General features: G+C 37.9%; 1 protein-coding gene across 2 annotated transcripts; it reads right to left on the bottom strand.

Annotated features, from left to right (window-relative positions):
* Window positions 1–250: 250 nt before the first annotated feature.
* On the bottom strand, window positions 251–11,583 carry LOC126248373 (60S ribosomal protein L26). Of its 2 annotated transcripts, none has more exons than XM_049949306.1 (4): window positions 11,476–11,583; window positions 10,950–11,130; window positions 784–924; window positions 251–439 (listed from the first exon to the last, which is right to left on the bottom strand). In XM_049949306.1, the coding sequence occupies exons 2-4, from the start codon at window positions 11,115–11,117 to the stop codon at window positions 296–298; spliced, it is 453 nt and encodes a 150-aa protein (XP_049805263.1). In that variant the 5' UTR covers window positions 11,118–11,130; window positions 11,476–11,583; the 3' UTR covers window positions 251–295. The 2 variants fall into 2 exon arrangements, with proteins under 2 accessions (XP_049805263.1, XP_049805273.1); XM_049949316.1 differs by lacking the exon at window positions 11,476–11,583 and adding an exon at window positions 11,398–11,422.
* Window positions 11,584–12,063: the final 480 nt, after the last annotated feature.

Below are 12,063 nucleotides of genomic sequence, written 5' to 3'. Positions count from 1 at the left end.
CTTTATTACTGTACTGTATGCAACAATAAATGTGGAAAACTGTCAATGACACCTCTTCAACATTAATGTTAATCGTAAAATTTCCTTCATCAGATCACTATTTCATATTACTGAATGTGACCCCACACCAAATCAAAGGCAGAAAAATGTAAACATGGACATCACTATAAAATTTATAAGGTCACTAAAATCTATCAGAATGGCCAAAAAATTAATGAATAGACAAATTTAAAGAAATTAACTCCACATGTTCTTTGGAAATTTTTATTATTAACAGTCACAATTACAGTTCTCTTCAAGATGTTTCCATTGCAGTTGCTGCAGCACTTTCTTCAGTATACTTTCCCTTCTCTTTCCCAAGAGCAGCCAATCTGCCCTTCGATCTCCTGTCTATTATCTTCTTTCGGTCCTTATCCATCTTTAGTTTCACAATTACTGTCTGGAGGAGGAAAAAATCATTTTAGACACTACTCAGCTATGGAACATTTTTTTTAACACTGAAAGATTTGGTCAGAGCCTTAATTTTCGCCAGGAAGCAAACTGGTCAGAAGCATCAGCTACTTTTAGGAGTACCCTAAGAGCAACCAAACATCTTACTGGCCATATTTTGCTTCATCTGAGAATGGTTTAGATCATCATTCAGCAAAGTACAAAAATCAATGAAAGTGAATACAGTAAGTAACGAAACAGTTAACAGAATGCAACTAAATTGCTAATTCCATTGAAATACAATGACAATAATTGCTCACTACATCAATCTTATGTAAACACAGCCACACTAACCTTTGATGGATGGATTCCTACATAGACACTGGCACCATTAGCCTTCTCTCTCTGAATCCTTTCAATATAAATTACAAACTTTTTCCTATAAACTTGGACAACTTTTCCCACCTGTTGTCCTTTGTAATGGCCTCTCACTACCTAAAAAAAGGAAAAGGTATTAAAATTTGTCTTTACAGTAATTATGGTATCTACCGAGCAACACACACATTTAAATACATGATAAGTACAATCAACAATGTGAGGACTGCGTACATTCAATATCTGTAAGCATGATAGTAAAGAAATGATTCTTTCAACACAGCCTTCTTAACAGGTATTTGAATTAAGCTTTAGATTTCACTTAGTCCAACACCCATACAAACCAACATTATACTGATTAGATATCAAACCTTAGAGAGACCTTAACAGAAAAAAAGACTTTTGTATATATAAACATTAGTCAACAAAAGAATTTCAAGGAGACAAATTAATTCAGCAGTCACCATTGATATTCGCAAGTGATAAAGAGAGCTACTTTGAAAAATGTGTGCTTACCTGCCACTCACCATCTTCTTTATTAGTCAAACCATAATGTTATTGCACCTGGGAGTAAGGACATTTGAGTCAGCATCAATGAAAAATGGCAAAGCATCAGGTACAGATACAATACCGGGAGAAATACTAAAATGCTTGAACCACAATGGAATAAGAGAAATATTGAGGTTATGTAATAAAATATATGACAGTGGTGAATGGCCCGAGGACTTTGACAACAGTAATGATTCTATTACCGAAAAAACAAGGAACCAAGAAATGCAGCGAGCACAGGACAATCAGCCTCATTTCACATGCAGCCAAAGTGATGTTAAGAATAATTAATAAGAGACTTGAAAAAGTAATAGAGGAGAATCTCGGCGAGGAGCAGTTTGGCTTTAGACGGAATACAGACACCAGAGATGCAATAGGGCTCCTACGAATCTTGGGAGAAAGGTTTATTGAAAAAGGAAGAGACCTATATATGTGCTTCATCGATTTAGAAAAGGCATTTGACAATGTGGTTTGGGACAAGCTGGTGACTTATGAGGGAAAAGAGAGTGGACTGGAAAACCAGAAGACTTATAAACTCATTATACCTTAATCAAAAAGTTTCAGTTAAAGTGAGAGGAGAAAGTACAAACTGGATCAGACTAGGGAAAGGAGTAAGACAAGGATGCTGTTTATCACCTACTCTTTTCAACCTGTACTTGGAAAATATGATTGACCAATGCTCATTAGATGACAAAGGAGTAGAAATTGGAGGAAGAAGAGTAGGGTGTTTGAGATTTGCTGATGACATAGTCCTTCTAGCCACAGGGGAAAAAGAATTACAGGATTTGGTGGACACCATTGCAACTAACAGAAAAAAATATGGAATGAAAATTAACACAAATAAAACAAAAGTATTGGCAATAGGAGGAAATAAGGAAATAAAAATTGTGCTGAATGGAGAAACACTAGAACAGGTGCAAAATTTTAAGTACCTTGGAAGCTGGATAGACACCGACTGGAAGTGCAGCACAGAAATTAAAACAAGGATAGTAATGGCAAAAAAGGAGTTTTATAAGAAAAGGAGAATCTTCTGCAGCAGTCTGGACAGAGAACTCAGAAAGAGACTCATAAAATGTCTTGAATGGAGTGTTCTACATGGCGCTGAAACATGGACTATGAGGAAAAAAGACAAAGGCTGGAGGCTTTTGAGATCTGGACATGGCGGAAGATGGAAAGAATAAGTTGGATGGACAGAGTAAGAAATGAAGAGGTATTGAGAAGAGTGGGAGAGGAGAGACAGTTACTAGATGTAATAAAGAGAAGAAAAAGAAATTGGATTGGACATATATTAAGAAAGAATGACTGATTGATAAAAACAGTTTATGAAGGTTATGTAGAAGGGAAAAGGAAGCAAGGAAGGAAGAGATTCCAGATACTGGATGACATGATGGACGGTACAAAATACAGCAGCCTTAAGAAGGAAGCAATGGATCGCAGAAAATGGAGAGGTAAAGGACCTGCTAATATAGCAGATAACATGATGATAAACAAGGACATGCTGAGCCACTTTATATATAAGCACAACTATGTTTAAATCATTCACAATGTGATGTGTTTTCATCAGCCCCCACCCCACTTTTTTACTATAGCACCACCACATGTTTCCAATAATACACATCATGGTCTCTCAGTACTATTGTTCAATCAGAGGTCATCTGTTTTCAAACGGCTCTTGTGGTTCTTCAAATGATTTATATGGTGATCATACTTTGGTCAAGTTGCAATTTAATTACGTGTGTGCCATATTTAATTAGTCTGGGCCCAAAATTCTACACAGTATACATCAAAACAGTTTTCATATCACTTTTTAGATGTCAAAGTTCAGGAAGTTGGTTCTGCAGTTTCAAGTTGAAATTAACTTGCCTTATATCAGCATTGCTACAGGATGTTTATTTTGTGGAGCATCAATAGCAGCAAAGTAACTCTTGCTACATGTTATTTAAAACTATTCTTTTTGATGTGCATTAATCCTTTCTTACTAATTTGAGTAAAAGAATAACTTTCAATTAATGCAGTCAGAACAACAATGTGGAAAAAGGTTTCCCACAGTCATTTTCCACCAAGGAATGTGGTGGGACGCAGTCTGATGAACTTTCAGTACATCAGCCAATTCACTCCCTAGTCTTGAATCTGTAAAAGTCCAAAGGCTTCAGCTGATAGACCTTTGGTTTTCCAGCAGCCAATATTAGGCTCATTAGAGTAAACAGATCATGACATATCAACCATTCCAAACAGTCTACTGCAAATGTGCAGGTGCATTATCATTGACACCTTTACATTACTCAAATGCATATTTCACACTTCTTGCTGTTTAGTCACCTATGGTACTAGTTGAAACCTATGCTCTCTCACTGTAGTCTTGAGGTTCAGGTACTGTGTCACATCCATCAAGCATATTTTGATAACACACCTATTCTGACAAATTTGACAAGATTGTCTCATTTTGGTAAAACTAAATTGTTACCGTATTTACCCGAATCTAAACTGCACTTCTTTTCCGGTTTTTGTAATCCAAAAAACCGCCTGCGGCTTAGAATCGAGTGCAAAGCAAGCGGAAGTTCTGAAAAATGTTGGTGGGTGCCGCCACAACTTACTTCTGCCATCAAATATATGTAGCGCTACACAGGCATGCTTTGTAGGCACAAAGATAAATATTGGCGCCAAAACCTCTGCGTCAGTAATTAGGAACTTTTATAAATTGTTAATCACATGCAGTATTCTCATCACCATAAGAATAATACAAATATAAACATTTTACCATGTATTGTTTCATGTTTGCTGCTATCTCATTTAAATCCTGTCTGCCTAATAAACTACGAAACTAGAGTGAGACAACAGCAAACACAGAAGAATATACATATGTCATGTTTATATTCATATTATTCTTATGCAGAATAGTGATAGTCACAAATGAAGCACAGCAACTGACTAGATTTTTAAATCTAAGGTGACTAATTTCTGTGCTGAATGTAATGTACTAAAAAGGCGCCTGCAAAGATTTTCAAATGGAGAAAAATTTTTGCTAAACTCTCATTCAGAACATCATCTATCATACGCAGTCTTATCTGATTCTTGTTGATCATTATCGAAGAAAGCAGCAGTGTAAGTAACAACAAATAGCAGTTTCTTGCCATTGTTTCGCTATTGAGATGATTCCTCTTTTTTTTACTGGAAGTAGCGGTAGCGCGCACAAATGCAAGCCATGCTGCGAGCGGCAACAGGCCGTGAACACGCACTATCAGAATGCGACGAACAATGTGTGACAGTACAGTAATCTATTTTCAGCTTAGAGTGACGTAAACACCTATAACAAAGAGAACGGCACTTATCAGATCAAAGAAAAATAAGCAATCAATTCAAACCATACGAAGCACGTGGAAAAGGAAGGGTACCCGTATAAATACGGATGGAGCACCTGACACATAGCAATGGCTACCTGGTAACACTTAACTGCTAAGCTTACGACTACCCAAACTGCTGTAGCTGTATCGTCATTCATTCGACCTATAACTTTTCTCTCCCCTTGAATTTCGAGCCTCAAATTTCGGGTGCGGCTTAAATTCGAGTAAATAGGGTATTCTCTGGTACTAATCTTACACACACACACACACACACACACACACACACACACACACACACACACACACACACACACACACACACACATTCTTCCCACAGTCCATAATACATGAATGGAACATTAAGGAACCATAATAACTGGTATAATGGGATCTCTCAGCTTCCAGAGTATAGATGTCTATGTAGGTTGCTACGGAATGGCTACAAGATGTCAAGTTTACCAAGGTATGGCTAGTGCTATTAACAGCAAGTATATTAATGAATGGGAAGCAATTTGTATTTGTAACACCACAGTCACTGTAGTATCAGTTTAAACACTTTGGACCTCACCTGAGTACACTACTGGAAAACATTATCTGCATGTCTCAAAATTTTGACACCGCACTGGCAGGCCTCTGGATTAAAGTGTGGTATTTGGCACTACCTCCTTCCCAATCTTGTTTATCGTTACAATTTGTCTGTAGCCAGAGTGTGTATGCCCAGACTCTCCAATTGATTCTTTCCAATCCGATGCAATTCTTCGACATATACGGATATTATAAAAGGAAAGAATACCCCACAATAGCGAAGTTGCTAATTTCTTTAAAAGGAAGTGAACTTTTCTCCGGGGGAACATCACTTAAGATGATATTAAAAAGGACTGGCTTCCATTTTTAAAAAGTTAGATGGACGAAAGCTATTACTAGAAAAAGCTAATGTTGTTGCAGCTCTTACTATTTTCTTGCACAAAATTGTAGGAAATTGCATACACTCAGTAATACAGTTAGACAAAACCTGCACCAACTCAGGAGAATCAGTTGAGAAATGCTGGACAGATGATACTCCCAAAAGCAGTGGTCATCGGCCAACAGGAAGAGGATCAAGATTAACTGTGGCCCATGCAGGATCTTCAAACGGCTTTGTGCCTGAAGGACTTCTAGTTTTTCAATAAAAAACAGTGAATATCATGAAGATATGGACCACCCACAGTTTCTACAGTGGTTTAAAAATTTGTTGCTACAGTTTAGTGTTCCGACAGTTTTCGTGATTGACAATGCACCGTACCATTCAGTCATTTTAGATAAAACTCCGACCACTAGTGACAGTAAAGAAACTATGGTGCAGTGGTTGCAGGCAAGAGACATTGCTGCAGACATGAGCACGACAAAGCTGCTGTTATACTCTCGTGAAACAAAATAAGCCTGTGACACAAATACGTTGTAGATGAGATTGCCAGCGAACAGGGTCACAAGGCTACCACCTTATCACTGCTATTTTAATCCAATTGAATTGGTTTGGAGTGAAGTGAAGGCGTACATTAGAAGCAACAAGATTTTTACTACAACAGAAGTGAAAAAGCCTGGTGCCTGAAGGTCTTGCTACTGTAGACACTACCTCATGGAGGAAAAAGTAGACCATGTTGCTAAACTGACAAGAGAAGCACAGACTGTAGATGGTATTATAAATGAAAACAGTTTGATTTCTCTTAGTGATGATTAAGACAACAGTTTTGGCACCGATTCCGATGATAGTGAAGAACTGGATGGAGTTGCGCCACTGACATTGTAAATTGGTGAGTGTACGTGTATACAGAATTATTTTTCTCACTGCAATCAGACAGACTATGCATGTTTTGCTTTATTTCTTTCTATGAGTGTGGATAGCGTATTTACATTATTACACAACATTTTACATGCAGCTTTACTGAAGCAATTTGGAAAGACTTTTCATACATATTGTCATTAACGTCAGGTATTTTTAATTGCCGATTTCATATACCATCAAACAGTCTCCAACATTGTTCTCTCCATTGTTAGAAAAATGTACTTTGTCGCACTTACGTATGAACACCGATTGTAGCTTACATTTACAAATCGTACTTCGAAGTTGTGAGCCCGTGCGGTTGCAGCTATTGCAACCTCACAATCGCAGTGTAGCCAACCAAACGCGAGCTGTCAAGTGACACGTTTCACCGGCCCGGGTATAGTATACAACGAGATGTCGACCAAGAATAAAGTCATCAAGGCATGGAAGGCAGCTTGTGGGAAGTTATGGTTGCTGAGGTTAGGGCATTGCGAGAAACCTTTAAACTAGTTACTGAATCTCTTCAAACTCTCAGCGAAATTCCACAATGACAACACTTTTGCCGACATATCTTTTGAACTTGTTACCTAACCCCTGTAAGAAAGAAGGAATCTCTTCCATTTTGAAAGTAGTATAGGTATTGGAGGATAGTGAGATCCTTGTGTTTTCCAAACTTAGCATTCATATACAGATTTCTTCCAAAAATCTGTTTCACGGAATATAATTACACATTACATTTTCATATAATTGAGATGTACCATTATCTTTAAGAACCTAGCAGGAACCTAATAGTATTCGCCAGTTGTGACTAGGCACGGCCATCTGTTGGTCAATATAAACAGCTTTCAGGTAGTCACGACTCACTGCAACTAAATGAATGTCTCAACCAAAAGCATTTGCATGACTACAAATGATTGTTACTCAAAGAAAATTGAGATGTGTACATACATCTGCAGTTGGGATCTTTGTTGATGTAAATACAAATGACAACTTCAGTTTTGTTTAAAAATGTTTAAGCCATTGTTTACTTCCTAGTGCAACTTCTGCACTTGCAGTAGCACAAAGTGCAGTTTGTGGTGTCACCAATGCAAAGGGGTAGGAATGGCTTGTTCCTCAACAGCTCTCACTTCTGTAGTTCTACGTGGGGGCTCTGCTTGCTTTGCCTCTCTTTCAGAAATGAGCCAACTGAAACTGTATATGCCCAAAGATAATGAAATTAGCAACCCATATATTCACTTATGTTTTCAAGGAAGCACTTTGATCATATTTATGATTACTAATATTTGACACTTTGGTAGATCATTCCCAACTGAAGCTCTATCAATACTTGGAAATCTGAGTAAAACCCTACACCCAAATTATCCTTGTTGAAACAGGGTGGTGAAGTTTGGTTTGTGAGGCACTAAACTGCATGAACACCTGTACAAAGTCCGTATTTTTACACAGTCCAATTTAGCCAGTCACAAATTATGATGAAATGATGACAAACACCCAGTTCACAGGCAGACAAAATCCCCAACCCAGCTGGGAATCGATCCCAGGATCCCATAATCCAGGGCCACAAATGCTAGCCACTACCACAAACTCCGGACATTAAAACAGGGTGAAACAGTTCTACAAAAAACAATTTGATACAGTACACAGCAATGACATGCAGCAAATTCTACTATTTTTATAACATGCCACGAGAGATGTAGGGTCAATGTTCCAGTTCCAGCCATTACACCACTTTTGATGCCAATTTTTAAGATCCTTTTGAATACCAACCTACCTTACAATAGCTTATTATAAACATGAAATATGTTATTCAATTTCTCTGTTCCTTCTTGTTTGGAGTCAATATCGTGAAAAGGTCTACGTTGAAGTTGAAATTCAGAGTTTTTCCTTTAAGCAATGCATAATTGTCAGTTTTTCCTTTAAGCAATGCATAATTGTATTTTCATATTTTACCTATTTAACATGGGGTTTGTACTTACTAAAAAAATGTTTATGCAGAAAATGAAATGAGTTTACAGCATTGTGGGCCAGGAGTCCCCCATTTGGGGAACTTCAGCCGCCGAGGGCAAGTACTTATTGCATTCGATGCTATATTAGGAGACTTGTAAGCAGGATCTCGTTGAAAAGTCAGATCTGTGAAGTTCAAAGGCTGCATAGCAAACAATTTTGAAAGAATTTTATGGCTTTAAGAGTTCTGTCACAGAAAATGCTGAATGTTCATGGGACTGCTATTACAAGGGAAAAAATAAATTGGTTCAGTAAGTACATATCCTTAAAAAGGATGTCACGACGACCCTAAAATTTTAATATGGATGAAACCTTTTTCTGGCACCTAAATGGAAACTTTAGAATGTTTCTAGGCCAATCATTAAATACTTTCAGTTGCTTGTCTTGCAGTTCCCCTAAATTGCTGTAACTTATCTACTTTAAGCATGTGTTTTCATATGGCTTGTATAAAGAACAAATCGGAAAATGAAATGAAGTCCCATGCTTTTTTACGGAGCGTAGGGGAACGATGCGGAAGACCCGCACCGCCTTACTAGGCAAAGTCCTAATGGAGGTGGTTTGCCGTTGCCTTCCTCTGACCGTAATGGGGATGAATGATAATGATGATGATAACACCACCCAGTCATCTCGAGGCAGGAAAAATCCGTGACCCCGCCGGGAATCAAACCCGGGACCCCGTGCTCGGGAAGCGAGAACGCTACCGCGAGACCACGAGGGGCGGACAAAGAACAAATTACTACCTAGAAAGTTGATTCTGTAATTGCTTACAGCCCCAGTTACAATACAGTGGCCAAAAATACGGAATTGACTGGCCATAGCTACAGTGAATGTTACCAAACATTTTACTTTTGATATAACAATTTAAAACATTTGTTTGTACACAGCTGTGATGTATTAATTTTGAAAAAGGATATTTTGAAGTTCTTTGTGTTAACACTCTTCCTATAGTGAACCTACAGCCTATATATTTACCTTTCCTTACAATGGTTTTAAGTTTACCTTCGATCCTACAACCCAATGGTAGTGGAAGGGTTAATGAAAATTAACTATGTTATAAACAGCTTCACCAAATAAATCCTATGGAACATTTACTTCGATAGAACACTACAATCTGCCATTCACAGGTAACTTACAAGAAATTCAACTAAGCCAAATGACATCAAATAAAATTAAAATACGTCTTAAGAACAAATTATTTTATTCCAAATTCCTGACTCCAACTAATCAGTAACTTCCAAGTAAACATGCACAGCTCCAGCTCAAGTTCTCAGACTGCACAGTGAAAGTTACACAGTGGACCTCACCCTTTAATTTTTCATTGTTTAATGCACAGTATACATAATATCAAATCAGACTACTCGCCAGAGGACTTGGTCATACTGTAACAGCTTTTAGCATTGACACTGCAGATTTTTATTACGAAAAGTGAGTTAAACATAGCACAAATAGACTACACAACTGATCCATGTAATACAATGTTCACATAACTCCACTTATTGGCTTGTACTCCAATTACCTTACAACCTAACCTAGACCTCAGAGCTACAATACAGTCAGAAGATTTTAAGAGGGCATCCACTAGCACAGTAATAAGCTGCACGACTGATCTGTGCCAAACATTTCGAGGACAAATGGCACACACTAACCCTTATACAACAAAAGTTAGGGTGTGTACTTTTATAAAATGTTGTCCCAAGAAATTGGGCCTTAACAGAATGTTCAATGCATATGTCCTCTTCCAACAAGTTATCAGGAGTAAAATCACATGGTATTTTGCACGACAACTGGTTGTACCCTTATCTTGCATGCTGTCCCAAAATGTAATACTCTGCCAATTTTATGAAGACCTCCAACACCAATGTATTAGAAATTATTACAATTTACATGCAATCCCAATGTAAATCACTGCCCCCCCCCCAAAAAAAAGAATCTGTACACAAATTTCCAATGGTTTGTGTACAACTTGTAAATCAGCAGCAAGATTTCTACTTTACCATTAAAATTCATTTGCGTATTTTCGTTACTCTGGATATGTAGAAATTGCACAGCCTACTAGGCACAACAAGAAATACTAATGTGCAACATTGTGGCTGCAACTTACAAAACAGAAGTAGTGAGAAAGTTAATGCCCCCCATTTAGAGCTCACAAACTACCACAGCTACATAAAGACAGGTCGTGTGATACTTTCTCATAAGGTTGGAATTATTAATGAAGATAATCAAAGCTTATAAACAACCTTAACTATATGTCACAATTAATGCTAGCAAAATATTGTGTTCACAGAAACCATTAACCGTAAGAAATCCAAACGTATTGTTAGAATATGCAACACAAACTGGTTAACACTTCCTCCTGCAACTTAATTTCAATAAGGTCGCTTGCGAGCTTATAGCAAGCAACAAATCATTACAGTCTTACATAGTTTTAAAAGCAATGAGTTAAACATTACCTGTACTTCATCGTCTTTACGAATTGGCATCGTACGAACATTGTACTTTTGTCGAAGCTCTTTCGATAAGGGCGCAGACATCAAACGTCTTCTGATATGCGATGGTGCTGTAAAGTGCCTCTTACGATTCTTCCTACGCGACGACGACACCAACTTGTTCAGCTTCATGGTCTCCCTTGTACTGCAAAATAGTTACCTTATAGCTAAAAAACTTAATTGGACCATAAAAGAAATTTCTACTGCCAGGATTCTCTTTAGCTATGGAAAATCGCCAATTACACGATGAAGAATTAAAAATAACGGGAAAGCATGATTTTGTGGCTGTCTACGTAACATGCTTAATGTAACATGCTCACGGCGCATGTATTTCACACTCACACGTAGTTTGTCACCACGTTTGTAGAGATACATATGAAATGTTCAAAAAATGTACACTAAACATGATTACCTAGGTAAAGCAAAATACCGTCAACAAAAATGATTAAATACGATACATATAACACATAGTCAAAGCTTACAGTCTTACCTTAAGCCTCCAGCCGAAAGGCCTTATCCCCACAGAAAACTTCCGGTTCTCATACACGTGTTGCCAACTGCGAAGTAAAGCTTTGCACAGATATAGTATAAAGTCAAATATCTTCAGTCGACGACACCAGAGACAATATATTTGACTAGAAAGGTATTTGATGATACAATTTTCCAATATTTTCGCATCAACGATTACAGGTATGTTATTTAATATAATTATTTTAGAACATTCAAAAACCGAACGAGGTTCGCAGTGGTTAGAAGTCTGGACCCGCATTCGGGAGGACGACGGTTCAAACCCGCATCTGGCCATCCTGATTTAGGTCTTCCTTGATTTCCATAAATGTCTTCAGACAATTGCCGGGATGGTTCCTTTGAAAGGGCACGGCCGACTTCCTTCCCCATCCTTCCCTAAACCGATGGGACCGATGACCATACTGTTTAGTCCCTTCCCAGAAATCAACCAACCAGCAAACATTTTAAAATATCTGTAAACGGTCTTGACCTCTTGAATCACTTCCGACAAAAGTTTGTTCCACACGCAAAGATCTATATGCGCAAATGTCGACGCACATTTAGGCCAATT

Source organism: Schistocerca nitens, chromosome 1 (assembly GCF_023898315.1).
Source record: "Schistocerca nitens isolate TAMUIC-IGC-003100 chromosome 1, iqSchNite1.1, whole genome shotgun sequence".
Classification (NCBI taxonomy): Eukaryota; Metazoa; Arthropoda; class Insecta; order Orthoptera; family Acrididae; genus Schistocerca; species Schistocerca nitens.
The sequence above is the reverse complement of the archived record's forward strand: the minus strand, read 5'-3'. Positions and strand labels throughout refer to the sequence as shown.

Bases quoted from the DNA above. Each gene is read 5' to 3' on its own strand.
- LOC126248373 (XM_049949306.1), bottom strand. From the start codon at position 11,117: ATGAAGCTGAACAAGTTGGTGTCGTCGTCGCGTAGGAAGAATCGTAAG. The intron at 925-10,949 runs GTAATGTTTAAC...TCCTTTTTTTAG, and splicing joins GTAAAGACGATGAAGTACAG to GTAGTGAGAGGCCATTACAA. The intron at 440-783 runs GTTAGTGTGGCT...TTCCTCCTCCAG, and splicing joins TAGGAATCCATCCATCAAAG to ACAGTAATTGTGAAACTAAA.